The sequence below is a fragment of the Loxodonta africana genome, chromosome 17, assembly GCF_030014295.1.
Source record: "Loxodonta africana isolate mLoxAfr1 chromosome 17, mLoxAfr1.hap2, whole genome shotgun sequence".
Classification (NCBI taxonomy): Eukaryota; Metazoa; Chordata; class Mammalia; order Proboscidea; family Elephantidae; genus Loxodonta; species Loxodonta africana.
In genome coordinates this window covers 49,695,803-49,713,961 of record NC_087358.1, presented here as the reverse complement: position 1 = coordinate 49,713,961, position 18,159 = coordinate 49,695,803, and the positions used below count along the sequence as shown (strand labels likewise).

General features: G+C 40.6%; 1 protein-coding gene across 7 annotated transcripts in view; it reads left to right on the top strand.

Annotated features, from left to right (window-relative positions):
• The first annotated feature begins 557 nt into the window (after positions 1-557).
• The window catches only part of TDRD3 (tudor domain containing 3), a 221,665-nt gene continuing 204,063 nt past the window's right edge, over positions 558-18,159 (top strand). For all 7 annotated transcript variants that reach the window (XR_010318188.1, XR_010318187.1, XR_010318186.1 and 4 more), the window contains exon 1: positions 558-640. Coding sequence is in view for 1 of the 7 variants with exons in the window: in XM_064270056.1 (XP_064126126.1) it covers positions 600-640 (41 nt within the window). In the remaining 6 variants the exon portion in view is untranslated. The remainder of the gene's footprint in view (positions 641-18,159) is intronic.

Genomic DNA, 18,159 nt, shown 5'->3' with positions numbered 1-18,159 from the left:
TTCTCCTATGCGGAGTAGGCTGGGAACACCTTTCCTATGAGTTTTACTGTGGGAAACGCGACCTTACTAGCCCGGTAGTGGCAGCGCTGCCCTCGCACCGACCTGTTCCTTTCAATTCCAGCGTTATCCTGCCCTCCCGGAGGGGACTCTGTCGGCGCTGGAAACACCAATGTTACTTTCCGCTGTACAAAGAGAACCTCAGTAGTTTCCAAGGCGTGCAACTCAGAAGAGTGGTAAAGAAAACCAGCCTCCGATAGAGGGGCAACACCTTCCACGGTCCTTGGTGGGTGGCAAACTGGCCTCGGAGCCGCGCTCCCAGCACTTTTTCAGGCGCTCCCAGCCTCAGGCGCCCAGCAACCTCCCCGGCCCCACAGCAGACCCGCCCCTGCCGCCGCTGAGAAAACGCGGCGAGCGGAACCCGCACGCGGAAGCGCCGGCCGCACTGAGCATGCCCAGTTGCAGAGCCGACCAGAAGAGTTTTTTTTTTTTTCTTTCCCTTTTTTTTTTTTTTTATTTTTGGTCTCAAGCAGGAGCCCCCTCCCCCCACCCCGCACCCCCCCCACCCCAGCCCCCCACCACCCCTGGCCTAAGCAGCTACCATGGCCGAGGTTCCCGGCGCGGCGTTGTCCCAGGCGGGTTGGTAAGTGGCGAGTCCCGCCGGCCGCCAGGCCGCGGTCCCGGGCCGGGGCCCCGAGGAGGGTTGGGGCTGGGGGCGGTGGGTGCGTGTCGGGGTAGGCGGAGGCCGCCGCCCGCCCCCGGCCTGTCCCTGGGCACTGGGGCCGGCTCCGCCCCCGGCGCCACGCGGAGCCGGGCGAGTACCCTGGTTCCCCTCCGGGCCGCGGTGGCGGCGGCCTGGGCCCCGGGCGGCGGGCGACGGGCCGGGCTGGAGGCCGGGGGTCGCGGCCAGGCAGGGCGGCGGCCCAGGGCCGAGCCAGCCGCCAGGAGGACCTGCCGCGCCGCCTCTCCGGGGTGTAGCTGTGGGGGAAGCAGGGAGGCGAGAGCTGGAGGGGAGACGTGCGGGGAGAGGGACCAGTGCGGCAGAGCCGCGGGCCCGCGGGAACTTGGGGAGACCAGGGTACCGCCGTGCTGCCGCCCGAGCCACCTCCTTTTTCCTGCTTATATCAAAGTCCTGTGCAGACCACTGTGGAGCTGCCTTCCGCGGCACACACACAACTTCTGAAGCTAAGAATAACTGCATTGTAAACTCGTATGGGTGCTCCGTAGAAGTTTTCTTGAAAAGACGTCGTTGTTCTGATTTTTAATGTTTCACGTCAAGATTTTAGCATCTGAAAGCAATAGAAAATTAAGCTAAATCAAGTAGTTTCTGAAACTGCGGCCATTACCGCTGTAAACATGCGGTTTAATTCAGTAGCGCTTTTCCAAGGCCTGAATGGGCACAGTGGGGGCTGAGCGGTAGGAACCAGGATGAAGGAGATTTGTCCCTGTTCTCTGGAAGTTCACAACCTTAATAAGAAGATGAAAGAGGGAGGCGTTAAAAAGACAAACACCAAAATAGGGGGAATAGTTGGAAGCTGTTCTGAGGAGCAGGCAAGTGTGCTGTGGAATTACAGGGCAGGGAGAGTTAATTTCCTAGAGAAGTGGGCTTTGGAAGATGGTGAGGAAAAGGCTTTCTAGAGCTGAGTTCAAGGAGATGAGGCACAGAGGTAGGGAAAGTGCTTATTGGTGTGGGTTTTGGAAGATGGTGAGGAAAAGGCTTTCTAGAGCTGAGTTCAAGGAGATAAGGCACAGAGGTAGGGAAAGTGCGTATTGGTCTGTGGAACAGATGCTAGCTAGATCCAGTAGGAGACTGTCCAATAAAGATTAAGACCAGAAAAGGTAGGTTGGGACCAGATTATGGAGGTTACGAATGCCTAAAAGATGTGGACTTGATTTCGTGAATAAAGTTTTTCACCAGTGGAGTGAAATAATCACACCTGTATTTGTAGAGCAAAATTAGAGCAGCTCCCAGATCTATGGGCACTGCTGTTGACTCCATTTTACAGGTGAGGAGACTGAGGCAAAGAGATGTTAAGTAACTTGTCCAGAATGACATAGCTAGAAACTGGTAGTTGAGTGCTGAGTGCAGGGTCCTGGTTCCAGGCCCGTTGCTTTTAACTGTTATGCATTATTGCTCTGCGGTTTTTGGGTAGAACATCATGGCATAACAAATTCTAGCATTAAAAACTCACATTCAATTTTTTGTTCTCTACCTGCAGTTTCTTTAGCTCACTAGGCTGTTTCGAATTATCTTGGCTCATTGTTTTATTTTAGTTTTTCCGCATTCTTCATTGTTTTGATCCTTAGTTCTTCAAGCTAGTCATATGATTTCATTTGCAAGCTCAGTCTTGCCTCCTAGTGAAAGGCTCACTACACGGGTTTCAGGTACAGACTAGATTTGCTTTTGGATTCTAAGCTTCTTAAGGGCAGGGAACTGTATTTCATTTTTCTTTATATCTGTAGTTACAGGGATCAAGTTACATTGTAGATTCTCAGTGCTGTCTCATATAGTTGACCTTGGAATGCCCCTGCCATTTTTACTTCCCCAGCCAGGACCTCTTACCCAGGTTTAAAGAGAGTCGTTATCTGCTTTATTATATTTTATATTGCCAGCGGTGCTATATTGTAGCATTTGACAGTGTGCATTGTAAGTCCTTTGTTTACATGTTTCTTTCTTCCACCAGACTGCTGCTTCCACAAGGCAGGGACTCCGAGGCAGGAGTAATCTCTAGGGCTAATAAGGGCTTTTTAGCAATTTCATGTAATTTCTGATGGGTCTTGAGCAGACGAGCGCCAAAGACTTGAGGATCTCCTGTGCTGGCAGGTGTCATGTGCCAGATTTTATCTTAAGTAGAGACTTGTTATGTTAAAATATAGAACCTCAGGGTTTAGGCAGAGAGAACTACTGGAAGGAGAATTTTTGACAGGAGAGCGGCTCTTGACCAACTCATTCCAGTCTAACATCTCAGGTTTCCCCTTACTTTTGGGGTTCTTTATTATTGTCACTGACAAAGCCATTTTTCCTAGGACTCAGGTTTTCTGTGTACTTAATTATGCTTAAGTGCTCTGTCACTAGGTGAACGGTTGGAGAGCTGCCTAGGAAGACAGGCCTAGTGACCTGCTTCTGAAAGGTCACAGCCTTGAAAACCCTACAGAGCAGTTCTGTTCTGCACACATGGGGTCACCGTGAATTGCAATCCACTCCATGGCAACTAGCAACAAAGAACAATTACTTGTAGGACCTATAAAGAAATAGAGGTGAACGCTCCTAAACTATAATAAAATCTGTTCCAACAGCTTCACCTAAAATGGTAGATTAGTAGAATATTTAGTGCTGAAAAGCTTATGTTTCTGAAAATGAGATCTTCAAGGGGTACGTACAGATGGTCTATATAGATGAGTGCATCATTCAGGTTTACATTATTCTTTGAGTACTGCTTTCTGTCTTTAACAAAAAAAACTACAACAATCAGTATTTTAAAGGCAGCCACCCTACAAACTGTACAATAATTTTTGTTTTTTTTTTTAGTGGCCAGTACCACACAAAACATTTGGTTTTGGTGATTTGAACATTTAAACTTTTGGGAGCTCTTACAGTATAGTGGAAATGCTTAAATAATGCACTAAGTGGTACCTTAGTTGTTTGTAATACTCAATTATATGCATGGAATAGCTTCACGGATTGATTTGACTCTAAATTTGCTTAGATTGCAATATTTTTTGTTTTCTGTCTTGGAGATTCATTCCCCTTCAGGGGAATTGTATATTTCTACTAACAGGGATCAGGGCTTTTAAGCTTTTGATTTTTTTTTTTTCTTTAAACAGAATCATGTTAGGGGACTCAAGCAGCTGTGTTTGTATTTTTGCAAAGGCGTTTTCCATAGAATTATTGATTGTTTTGTTTACTTCCCTTGTTGTGTGGATGAGGAAACTGAAGCACAGCACATCAGTAATTTGCTTGAGTTGTAAGTGGTAGAACCAAGAATAGAGACCAAATGTCCAGAAAAAAGATGCTACACGTACACCAAGCCATGATGACACTTCTAATTACTTCTAGTTTAAATTATTGATTATCACATTTTAAAATTGAAAATTGGGTTAAAGCATTTTGTGGTATCTAAATTTATTTCTTTGGGAAAGATAGGTGCTTTTTCTTCAGAGTGATGTTACTGAAATTAAAGAAACATTTACCTTGCTGTGGCTTACCTAATTGCTTATTAGGCATATCTGAAAATAAGTTAATTCTGTATTTTTTAAAGTGCCAATAATACTCTGAAAAAGTAAGACACTAAATTTTGTCTTTGCCTTACCCAGCAATTTTGACTTGAAAATTCTATTAAGGTAGTATTAGAGTGTTTTCCATATTATTCCAAAAGAAGGTATCTTTTGTTTTTTGGTGGAAAGAGCTGAGATGGAAGGGAAGGAGAGGATGCACACAAAGGTCTCCTTCTTGCATCCCCCCTTGAATTCCACCTTCCCCTTTGGGGTTGTCTTTCTTACCATGCTAACACCATGCCGATATCCTCTGGGCAAAGTGGATACTAAACTCCTTTTTCATTGTTTTACCTTTAAACAACTAAGAAAAGCTGCAGTTTATAAAAGTCTTTACTAAAACGAAGCATTGGTAGGAAAAAACTGTGAGATAAACAGAAAACAAGAGGCACAATGCAATATGGAGTATAAAGTGATTATTGCTTTCTTGTACTGAAGGGCCTGTTGGATTCCACATGTTGCCTTGAGATAGCTACTCCAAATGATGGAACAATTTCAGGACATTTTGCAGGGATTTCTAATTCCTAGCTTTTGACCTGTCTACAGATGAAGGGCTTCTTTTCCCATCCCATCACATAAAAGCTTCCTCCCAGATATACTGATAGTCATGACCAAGAGATTGAGATTCCCATTCTGCCTTTCACCCTTGTGCCTTTCTATTATGTTTGGTTTTAGTTTTCTGAGACACCCAGTTCCCAGGAGATTGCTGGTGAATGATCTCAGTCTTTTGTTGAGAAGCCACCTTTGTAGCAGCATTAATGTAACTATAATCCATTGCCATTGAGTTAATTCTGACTCAAAGTGACCTTGTAGGACAGAGTAGAACTGCCCCATAGGATTTCCAGGGAGCAGCTGGTGGATTCGAACTGCCAACCTTTCGTTTAGCAGCCGAACGCTTAACTACTATGCTGCCAGACTATATACCTTTGTATAATATGGTAGTGGTACTATTCATACAGTGAGAGTTTATGCAACCTATAAGAACAGTGCTCTACCAAAAAACCATCTGTATGAGACCAAAAGGCCAACATTTACCCTAAAGCAGAGATGAGAAGATAAGGGGGCTGGGAAACTAGAGTACCCAGAACACAGAGAGAATGTTGACACATTTTGATAAATATAACTAATGTCAGTGAATAATTTGTGTGGAAATTGTCAAATTGGAACCTAAAATACTGTGTAAACTTTCACCAAAAACACACACACACACTATATGTATATATTTGTTTTGTATACATATGAGTTATACTTTTCTTATAATACTGTTCACGTGAACTCATATATATATATTTTATGAGTTTATATATACATGTATATTTGAGTTTATGCAAAGAGTATTATGAGGGTTGCTTCCCCATTATTTCTAGTGTATCTCTTAGGCACAGGTGTAGTTGTAAAGAGTATTGGTCCTTCTTTATAAGGTTGTATATTAAGTGCTAGTTTTTTTGTGATGTAGAATTATAAAACAATTTTCATTACCACTTTGCTATAAATATTTTTGATACATTATTTTGGAAGGAATCAGAACTGTTAAAACATTCTTCAGATGAGGTAGAATTAGTAGATCACACTGAAGAACACTAGAAGAAGCCAATTTGCTTCATATTCAGTTTTCAGTGGAGCTTGTTGGATACATCCTTCTATTTTAGAATATTTCCTATTATTTAATGAGCACTCATAACTATCTCTTTGGAGTGTATTGTTAGCAAAATTAAAATGGTCAAAGATAATAAGCCTTGTTTACCCTGTTTCAAAGTATGTTACATATTTCCTTGTTGCTTCTGTTCAAAATGTAAATTGCTAAAAATTATAGGATATGCTGTTAAACTGCAAGTTTTCACGTTTCAAGGTGCTTTTTGCAGTGATTTTTTGCAAATTACCTATAAATCTCGTTCCAACTGCGTGTAGACTTCACTGCCTCAAGCATAAAAAGGGGGTATAAAAAGAAACTTGCTACCTCAGCAGGTTAAAAATGATTTTTTCCCCTCACACAGCAGCATTTGCTAAATCAAGTATCACAGCAACATTTCAAGAACCATAAAAATAAAACTGTATTAACTTTTTTGGCTTCTGTTTTCTCCACTTCACAAAAGAAGAATATTGGCATTTTGATTTATCATGTTGCAGTTAAGTCCTATCCATTTAGAAATTCTGACTTTTTGGAAGGTCTAAGGTCATCCAGACAAGGACAGCCTAGGAAGAAAGGCTTGGCGATCTACTTCCTAAAAACCAGCCAGTGAAAATTCTGTGGATTGTAGCAGTCCAATCCTGTTGTGCATGGGTCATCATGAGTCGGGAGCCGGATTGATGGTGGCTAACAACAACAGGATCTGGAAGTTGCTAAAGAACACTTTACCTCCAGATAATTTTTGGAAGAACCACAGTGCGCTCCTAACAATGCAAAAATTTTCATGTAAAAACTGGAGAATCAAGTGTGAAGTTCATAGGATGACAGAAAAGCAGACGGGGGGGGGGCCAATAAATATTTGGTAATAATGGAAGGTATTAACAAGGTTGTCAAATTAAAGATACTGATTCATAAAAGAAGCAAGTTGATGATATAAAGAGGAAAGGACAGCTTTGTTCTCTGGGGCTGGATAGAGAGCCTACTGGTTTCACATACCCCTGCTAGATGGGCGTGTATCTGTGTGCCCATGTGTGTGCTTCTCACACATACTGCAGTTTTATAGCCTTAAAAGGGGTAGTTGTGTGCAGTATATCTACAGGGAACTGCCGGAAGTTAAAGCTGAATTCAGAAGAGGATGTGGAATAAGGGATGTCATTGCTAACATCAGATGGACCTTGGCTGAAAGCAGAGAATGCCAGGAAGATGTTTACATGTGTTTTATTGACTATGCAAAGGCATTTAATTATGTGGTTCACAACAAATTATGCATAACATTTCAAAGAATGGAAATTCAAGAACACTTAATTGTGCTCATACGGAACCTGTACATGGACCAAGAGACAGTCACTTGAACAGAGCAAGGGGATACTGCATGGTTTAAAATCAGAAAGGTGTGCACTAGGGTTGTATCCTTTTACAATACTTATTCAATCTGTGTGCTGAGCAAATAGTCTGAGAAGCTGGACTATATGAAAAGAACGAGGCATCAGGATTGGAGGAAGGCTCATTAACCTGTGATAAGCAGATGACACAACCTTGCTTGCTGAAAGTAAAGACTCATAAAGATCAAAGACTACAGCCTTCAGTGTGGGTTACATCTCAACATAAAGAAAATAAAAACCCTGACACCTGGACTAATAAGCAACATGATGATAAATGGAGAAAAGATTGAAGTTGTCAAGGATTTAATTTTACTTAAGGATTGCAGTAGTCAAGTGTTTCATTTTATTTGGATCCACAGTCAACGCCCATGGAAGCAGCAGTCAAGAAATCAAATGATGTATTACATTGGGCAAATATGCAAAAGACTTCTTTAAAGTGTTAAAAGCAAAGATATCACTTTGAGGGCTAAGGTGCATCTGACTTAAGCTGAGGTATTTTCAGTTGCCTCAGGTGCATGCAAAAGCTGGACAGTGAACAAGGAAGACCGAAGAAGAATTGATGCCTTTGAATTATGATGTTTGCGAAGAATATTGAATATACCATAAACTGCCAGAATAATGAACAAGTCTGTTTTGGAAGAAGTACAACTAGAGTGCTCCTTGGAAGCGAGGATGGTGAGGCTTCGTCTTACATACTTTGGACATGTTAGCAGGAAGGATGAGACCCTGGAGAAGGACATCATGCTTAGTAAGGTGGAAGGTCAGAGAAAAAGAGGAAGACCCTCAATGAGATGAATTGACACAGTGGCTGCAACAGTAGACTTAAACATACTAACGGTTGTGAGGATGGTGCAAGCCTGGGCAGTGTTTCATTGAGTTATACATAGGGTTTCTATGAGTCAGAACCCACTCAATGACACCTAACAACAACAACCATGACAGCCACAACCACAATAACCAACAACAACCAACAACAACAGGAATAGTTCTGTGGGTAGAGGCAAATAACTACCCGCTTCTCAGTATAGTACTGTGGAAGGTACAATATCTTTATAGCAGTAAGCGAATCGTAATGTGAAGAGATATATAACCCTATACAATAATGTGGAACCCTGGTGGCACTGTGGTTAAGAGCTTGGCTGCTAACCAAAAGGTTGGCGGTTGGAATCCACCAGCCTCTCCTTGGAAACTCTATGGGCAGTTATACTCTGTCCTGTAGGGCCACTATGGGTCAGAATTAACTTGCTGGCAACAGGTTCGCTTTGGTTTTTATACAGTAATGTGTGCACTGAAATATACTTAGTATTTCTGCTTCTATATAATGTGTTTGTTTGGATATAATTATGTACAAGGGTGAAAGACAGTATTTAAACATGGTATTTTACTTGTAGGGTGTTATTGAAACACATTGAAAGCAGTTAAACCAAACTTGGGAAGTCTTGAAGGCTTTCCAGAACTCATGATGTATAAGCAGGATATGTCATAGATACCATCTCATAATATCATGTCTGGTCTTTGCCTGGTGTAAAAATAAGGCAAATTCATCCATGTATTGTTTAATGAATATTGAACATCTCTGTTGTAGCAGCACTTGCTTTAGTACAATTTGATGTAGTTTTATGAGGGAGAAGGCCATTAATTACATATTCAAACATATTGCATCTGTGAAATATGCTAGACAGGAGAAGGGGCATGGTTCCAAAGACTTTAAGAGGAGAATTTGGCCACTTCATGGTAGTTCCAGAACGATTCCCTGAGCTCTGAAAGATGAGTGGGAATTAACTAGACAAAGGGAGAGCGCAGTGTGGAAAGGTTATATGGCAGTAGGGAGCATGGGGAGTACAAAGGTCTGATGGATCAGGGTGGCCGCAGAGCAAGACTGAGTGCCAGTGTAAGTGAGATGAGGCTGGCAGAGACCCTAGGGCTAAACCATATAGGGTGGGCCTCGTAGGCCATATTATGTTTGTTTTCATCCTGCAGCCAATAGAAATCAGTTGAAGAGGTTTATTTAGAGAAGGGAGGGTTGAAGTAGGAATGGCATCAGACGTTTAAGTTTTACTTATTTTTTGTAAAAAAAAAAAAAAAAAAGTAAGGAAATATTGGCCAACTCAGCACTTTTTATGTGTATAACTTGATGAGGTATGTTCATCATGTTGCGTAACCATCACCACTGTCCATTTCCAACTTTTTCTGTCATTTGTAACAGAAAACTCTGTGTCCTCTAAGCAATGACTCCTCCTTCGCCATCCTGCCCTTGGTAACCACTAATGAATTTTGGTCTCTGTAAAACCAGTTGCAGTTGCTTCAGGTCTGACTCATGGCAACCCCATCAGTGTCAGAACTGTGCTCCACAGGGTTTTCAGTGGCTGATTTTTCTGAAGTAGCGTGTCAGGCCTTTTCTCCGAGGTGCCTCTGGGTGGGCTATATATACCTGCCTATTCTAGATATCTCATTTAAGTGGGATCATTCGATACTTGTCATTTTGTGCCTGCCTTATTTCACTCAGCATAATGTTTTTAAGGTTCCTCCATGTTGTTACATGCATCACAACTTCATTTCTCTTTATGGCTGAGTACATGTTCATTGTATGTATACACCACATTTCGTTTACCCACTCAACATTTGGGTTGTCTCCACCTTTTGACTACTGTGAGTAGTGCTGCAGTTAACATTAGTGTACAAGTATCTGTTTGCATCCCTGCTTTCAGTACTTTAGGATATATACCTAAGAGTGGAATTGTATGGTTAATTCTTATGTTTAATTTTTTTTGAGGAACTGCCAAAATATTTTTTACAATGGCTGCACCATTTTATAGTCCGACCAGCAATTGATAACAAATCTGATTTCTCCACATCCTTGAGAACAGCTGTTGTTTTCCATTTTTTTTGGTCATATCTATCTTAGTGGGGGTGACATGGTATCTTAATTTGATTAGGTCCTTATTAGTGGATTGACTCTCTGATAATACAAACTGAGAATGAGCAGTTTTTAAAACATTCCCTGTATATTTAGGTATCTGAATTTACTTTCTTACTCCCTCTGAAATTCTCCTAAATACAAAATGCAAATGAAATTCAGCTGTGGCTTTTTAGAAGCTATTAAGATGTAAGAAAAAAAAAATGAATTTATTGAATTCCTAAGAAGGACCCTGAGAAGGTGGTAAATTAATAAAGGTGGATTTTGGAAAATATCCAACCTGAAACATTAAATATGAGTATTGATGAAAAAACTTGCTAAACATATTAAGCTAACATTTTATAATGGATTTGGAATTGATTCAGTTCAGGCGGCTTGCTGACTCTCTCAGTCTGTTCTGCTCTAAATTGTGAAGAATAATGAGACTTCTCTAGGATTTTACTGATTCGTATTCATCCCTTATTTTTGCTTCTTGGCGGGGAGGGGGTTGAGTGGGGTAGGGTTAATACTCAGGCCCCCATCAGAATCTTCTTTGGCTGTCACATTTTGAAGTTTTACAAGATTGGGACATACTTTTTTTCCTTACTTGGCTTCTACTGATAAAATTTTTGATGGCTCTTTTTGGATGTGGTTATTTGCTTTTTTGTTGTTCATTTAATTAATTACATGGTTTTCAGAAATTTTTATAAGCATATATTGTTTTTTTGACAATTAAGAATTGATACAAAATGAAGATTTTATGTACATTTAAAAAACAAAGTGATTGCAAACCACAGCCGTAGGCCAGCAGCTTTCACATTACATGGGAGCTTGTTCGGAAAATAGTCAGTCCCCACCCTAGACTTAATAAATCAGCATCGGTATTTTCACAGGACTTCCCAGTATTCTTTTGCACATTACCTTTGAGAAGCACTACCCTAGGGCGTTCTCATTGTCTTCACGGTTATCGCATTGTAGCTTCCACGTCTGGGTTCAGCCAGCAGGAGAGGGAGGATGGCAGAGCTCACAGAGTTAGTTCTTCCTTGGGGAAAGTGGTACACATCACGTGTTTGATTTCTGAAAACTTAGTCTTACATCTACCTGCAAGGGATTTTGGGAAACGTGGCCTAGCTCAATGATTCTCTATCTGTGATGTAAACCAAAAAAAAAAAAAAAACCAAACCCAGTGCTGTCGAGTCGATTCCGACTCATAGCGACCCTATAGGACAGAGTAGAACTGCCCCATAGAGTTTCCAAGGATGGCTGCTAACCAAAGGGTCGGCAGTTCGAATCTGCCAGGCGCTCCTTTGAAAATCTGTGATGTAGAGTCTGCTTTTAATACTTCCAAATTATCACAAAGCAGTAGCATTGTAAACTACAAAACCATTTGACAGGGTCAGGTTGCTCTACAAGTTTCTAAATGTTTCCATCAGTTTCTGTACATATCTGAGCTTGGAACAGTAACAAAGAGTTTGTGGATTGGCACTGGTGCGTGGACCAAACATAGAGTGGTCCTGTTCTAGCTGGACATATTTTGAATTTTTCACTTAATGATACTTTTCAAATTATGGTAAATTTGCATAAATTGGTATGAGTGACTTAAGCTTTTCCTTCATCTTTTTATTTTTTCATACTTTTTGATTTAATGTACTTGTTAATATTCTACTTAAAAAGATATTGTCTTAGTGATAATCTTATTTATGTTCAGGACTTTAGAGCTTGCAAAGCCCCTTTCCCTACATTATAAGGCATTCCATAATTAACAGTAGTATGTATGTGTATATATATATATATGCACACACACGTACATGTACATGTATATATATTTGCTTATCATAGGGAATTGTAAGCCTTCTTAATCATTTTGCTGATACCTATATCCAACAGTCATAGTCACGTTTGTTATGAACTCATGCCTTTTTTCTGTGTTTTGTAACTTTCTTACACTTTTAGTTATGAACTAATCTTAGTTCAGAATTGGTGTAATAAGACATATCTGTGACATTATCATGTAGGTTAACTTTGTTTGACATGATTTGGTTTGAATTATTCCTGCCTCAACATGTTTTCTTGGAAAATAAAATTGAATTGGATTGTTGGTGGTCTTTTAAAATGTTTTACCTTATCAAAATAACTTTCATGTGTAAATTGAATTGCTTACAGTTATTGTTAATGCTTAAGTACTTAACCAAAGATTACTTAAAAAATGTTAAGTTTCTTAGTTATCTAGTGCTGCTATAACAGAAATACCATAAGTGGATGGCTTTAACAGATTTATTTTCTCACTGTTTAAAAGTCTGAATTTAGGGTGCCGGCTCTAGGGGAAGGCTCTCTTTCTCTGTCGGCTCTGGAGGAAAGTTCTTGAGTCTTCTGAGCTTCTGCTTCTGGGTGATCTTCGTGTGGCTTGACATTTCTCTTGCCCCATCTCTGCTTGTTTGTTTAATCTTTTTTATATCTCGAAAGAGATTGACTCAAGAGCCACCCTACACTAACCCAACCAATACCCAATGCCGTCGAGTCAATTCCGACTCATAGCGACCCTGTAGGCCAGAGTAGAACTGCCCCATAGAGTTTCCAAGGAGCTCCGGGTGGATTTGAACTGCCAACCCTTTGGTTAGCAGCTGTAGCACTTGACCACTGCGCCACCAGGGTTTCCAACTAGTCCAGTCTTAATGGCATAACAAAGACAGCCCATTCCCAAATGGGATTATAACCACAGGCATAGAGGTTAGGATTTACAACACATATTTTTGGGGGACACAATTCAACCCATAACATTATGATCCTAAACCCCAAAAACCAAACCCGATGCCGTAGAGTCAATTCTGACTTATAGCAACCCTATAGGACAGAGTGGAATTGCCCCATAGGGTTACTAAGGAGCATCTGGTGGATTTGAACTGCTGACCTTTTGGTTAGTAGCCGTAGCTCTTCACCACTAGCCACCATAGATCTCTATATATCTAAGACATGTACTTCCAAAGTGAAAAATAGGCTAGTGTTAGACTGAATGTTTTTCTGATATTCAGTTGCTTGTTGCTGTTATGGGCTGCCTACGGTCCCCTTGTAGTCTTTCCCTCCAATCATTTTTTTTCCCTTTTTATTTTAATTAGCCAGTACAGGCATACATACAGGTATTTTGGTTTTGGTTCCAGACCGCTGCAATAAAGCGAATATCTCAATAAATTGAGTCACATGAATTTTTTTGTTTCCCAGAGCATATAAAAATTACGTTTACACTTCAGTGTAGCCTATTAAGTGTGCAATAAATAGCATTATGTCTAAAAAAACAATGTACATAGTTAAAAAATACTTTATTGTTAAAAAATGCTAGCCATCATCTGAGCCTTCAGTGAGTCGTAATCTTTTTGCTGGTGGAGGTTCTTGCCTCAGTGTTGATGACTGCTGACTGATCAGGGTGGTGGTTGCTGAAGGTTGAGGTGCCTGTGGAAATTTCTTAAAATAAGACAGCAATGAAGTTTGCTGCATCAGTCGACTCTTACTTTCACAGAATATTTGTCTGTTGTCTGCAATGCTGTTTGGTAACATTTTACCCATGGTGGAACCTCTTTCAAAATTGGAGTCCATCCTCTCAAGCCCTCCCACTGCTTTATCAACTAAGTTTATGTAATATTCTAAATCCTTTGTTGTCGTTTCAACAATGTTCACAGCATCTTCACCAGGAGTAAATCACCATCTTAAGACAGCGCTTTCTTTGCTCATCCATAAGAAGCAACTCCTCATCTGTTCAAGTTTTATCATGAGATTAGAGTAATTCCGTCACATCTTCAGGCTCCACTTCTAATTTTAGTTCTGTCATTGTTTCCAGCACATCTGCAATTACTTCTTCCAGTGAAGTCTTGAACCCCTCAAAGTCATTGTCTTAGTTATCCGGTGCTACTATAACTGAAATACCGCAAGTGGATGGCTTCTTCTTTTCTTCACAATAGAGTAGACTAAAAGTTCAAATTCAGGGTGTTAGCTCCAGGGAAAGGCCTTTTCTCTCTGTTGGCCTTCTCATCAGTCTTCTCCTGGACTACGAGCTTCTCCATGCAGGGACCCTGGGCCTAAAAGATGCGCTGTGCGCCCGCCACTGCTTTCTTGGTGGTATGAGGTCCCCAACTCTGCTCGCTTCCCTTTCGTTTTATCTCTCGTAAGATAAAAGGTGGTACAGGCCACACCCCAGGGAAACTCCCTTTACATTGGATCAGGGAGGTGACTTGAGCAAGGGTGTTATATCCCACCCTAACCCTCTTTAACCATAGGCAGAGATTATGATTTAATAGCACATAGGAAAATCACAAAATGGAGGACAACCACACAGTACTAACCAAGTTGACACATATTTTTTAGGGACACAATTCAATCCGTGAGGGTTGGACTCACCTTCTTCCAAACTCCTATTCATGTTGCTGTTTTGACCTTCTCCCATGAATCACAAATGCTCTTAATGGTGTCTAGAATGGTGACTCCTTTCCAGAAGGTTTTCAATTGTACTTTGCCAAGATCCATCACTATCTACGGCAGGTATAGCCTTATGAAAAGTATTTCTAAAATAATAAGATTTGGAAGTTGAAATTACTCCTTGATCCATGGGCTGCAGAATGTGTATTGTGTTAACACGGGTGAAAAACAACTTAATCTCCTTGTGTATCTTCATTAGAGCTCTTTGGTGTCCAGGTGCCTTGCCAATGAGCAATAATATTTTGAAAGGAATGTTTTTTTCTGGGCAGTAAGTCTCAACAGTGGGCTTAAAATATTTAGTTGTAAACCATGTTGTAAACAGATGTTCTGTCATCCAGGCTTTGTTGTACCATTTATAGAGCTCAGGCAGAGTAGATTCAACATAATTCTTAAGGGTCCTAGAATTTCCGGAATAGTAGATGAGCACTGGCTTCAACTTAAAGTCACCAGCTGCATTAGCCCTAACGAGAGAGCCAGCCTGCCCTGTGGAGCTTTGAAGCCAGGCACTGACTTCTCCTCTGTCTGTGGAAATCCTAGACGGTGCCTTCTTCCAGAAGAAGACTGTTGTGTCTGCACTGAAACTCTGTTGTTTAGTGTGGCCGCCTTCATCAGCTGTCTTAGCTCTGTCTTCTGGGGTGACTTGCTGCTTCACCTTGCACTTGTATGTTGTGGAGATGGCTTCTTCCTTAAATCTCATGAACCAACGTCCGCTAGCTTCAGACTTTTCTTCTGCAGCTTCCTCACCTCTCTCAGCCTTCATGGAATTGAGGAGAGTCAGGGCTTTGCTCTGGATTAGGCTTTGGTTTAAGGGAATGCTGTGGCTGGTTTGATCTTCTCTCTAGACCACTAAAACTTTCTGCATATCTGCAGTCAGGCTGTTTCCCTTTCCTATGATTTGTGTGTTCACTGGAGTAGCACTTCTAATTTCCTTCAAGAACTTTTCCTTTGCATTCACAACTTGGCTAACCATTTGGCACAAGAGGCCTAGCTTTCAGTCTGTCCCAGCTTTCGCGACATACCTTCCTCCCTAAACTTAATCATTTCTAGCTTTTGATTTAAAGTGAAAGACTTGTGACTCTTGCTTTCACTTGAACACTTAAAGGCCATTGTAGGATTATTAATTGGCCTGGTTTCTATATTGTCACGTCTCAGGGAATAGGAAGACCAGAGGAGAGGGAGAGACACGGGGGAGTGGCCGGTAGGTGGAGCAGTCAGAACACACACATTTATCAATTAAGTTCACCATCTTATATGAACATGGTTCACGGTGCCCCAAAACAATTACGATAGTAACATCAAAGATCACTGATCACAGATCACCATAACAGATGCAATAATAATGAAAAAAATTTGAAATAGTGGGAGAATTACCAAAATGTGACACAGAGACATGAAGTGAGCACATGCTGTTGGAAAAATGGTGCTGAAGGACTTGCTCCATGCAGGGTTGCAGCAAATCTTCAATTTGTAAAAAAATGCAGTATCTTCGAAGCACAATAAAGCAAAGTGCAATAAAACAAAGGGTCACTATGAGTTGGAATTGACTCGACGGCAGTGGGTTTGGTTTGGGTTTGGGATGTCTGTACATATGAAATGAAAGGTCAGGAAGAAGTCACTATTGTCAAAGGGCCACTGAGTGATGGATTTGCAAGCTCAAATCAACTTACATGTGAAACTGAGACTAACAAATTACATGATTTTGAATAGTTATAGCCCTAAAATTACATCATAAAACTGAATTGTCGTTAAAGATTCCTGAGAAAATGTGAAAATAATTATGGCTAACACCACTATGCAACCTTGATCTTCAGTTGGATTCGTATCTACTCCTTGAGAAGCAATATGGTTGGTGTTTAAGAGCAAGGGTTGTGGAGTCTAAGTATCTGAGCCAAGGTCAGTCCTGGCTCTGCCACTCATTAGTTGTGTAACCTTGGGCACGATACTTAACTGCTTGTTATATCAGTTTGCTCATCTGTAAGATAGAGTCAGTTGTCTCCCTTATAGGGTAGTTCTGAGGAGTAATGGGTTAATACATGTAATGCTTAGAACCTTGCCTGGCATATGTTGAATACCCATTAAATACTTGGCTGTTCTCACTATTGTGTGTCATACCTGGACTTTCTTAACTTACTGTTGTCCATTAAATGAATTCACTCAACTTGCACACGTATGGATTTCAGATCTTGTGTCACTTTTGGAAAAATTTTAAACTACCTTATATAGTCTTTGAAATAATTGATAAAAATGAACTCTTTATTCATCAGGATTTTGAATCACATAATTCATTATCAAATTAAAGATGATACAGGCAGATAGAGTATTATATTTCACTTGCACAGGAAGAATAGAACTTTGTAGAGGAATTGTCAATACTCACCGTTAATATGGACGTGAGTTTTGTAAGTCTCAATTTCTGTGAGTAACGTCACATCCTTATTGAACTGTTGCATTATTAAGTATTTGCCTTTTCTGTTTATAAATGACAATTTCATTAATGGCATGCTGTCCTCAAATATTAAGTATGTGGATTTTAAGTACTCAATAGCCACACGTATGGCCACTGGCTACATAATTGGAGAGCACAGATCTAGTTGCCAAGACCAAGAGGTCATATTTTATTATATATGATAATTTGTGAATATAGTTTTTCTTTTTATCTTAGAAGGCTGAATACTGTGGTGTACTTTTCATCTTAGATGATTCAACACTATAGGATAATTAACATAATGAAGAAAAAAAGACCACTGAATTTACATTTTTTTTAATAATTTTTTTTTGTGTTTTTGGTGGAAGTTTGCACAGCCAATTAGTTTGTCATTTAACAATTTTTATATGTATTGTTTAGTGATATTGCTTATATTTTTCACAATGTGTCAACGTTCTCATAATTTCCATTCCAGTTATTCCATTTTCATTAATCTAGTTTCCCTGCCTCCCCTTACCTTCTCATCTTTGCTTTAGGGTAACTGTTGACTGGTCTCATGTAGATGATTTTTTTTTTAAAGGAGCACAGTACTCACTGGTGATATTGTTTATTTAAAAAAAAGGTATGTGGAGCCAATTATGCAATATGTGAATATAACCTTTTTAAAGGTTAAATACATTTTATGAGAGAGGAGGACATGTCTTTTTTTTATTATTGTACTTCAGATGAAGGCTTACAGAACAAGCTAGTTTCTCATTAAACAGTTAGTGTACATATTGTTTTATGACATTGTGTAACAACCCCACCATATGTCTATTACCAGCTTTCCTTTTCCATCCTGCCTTCTAGTCCTTGCGCCTGGGCTGGTGTGCCCCTTTAGTCTCCTTTTTTTTTTTACGGGACTGTACAATCTTTGGAAAACCCTGGTGGCATAGTGGTTTAGTGCTACGGCTGCTAACCAAAGGGTCGGCAGTTCAAATCCACGAGGCGCTCCTTGGAAACTCTATGGGGCAGTTCTACTCTGTCTTATGGGGTGGCACTGGGTTTGGGTTTTTTTTTTTGGTACAATCTTTGGCTGAAGGGTGAACCGCAGGAG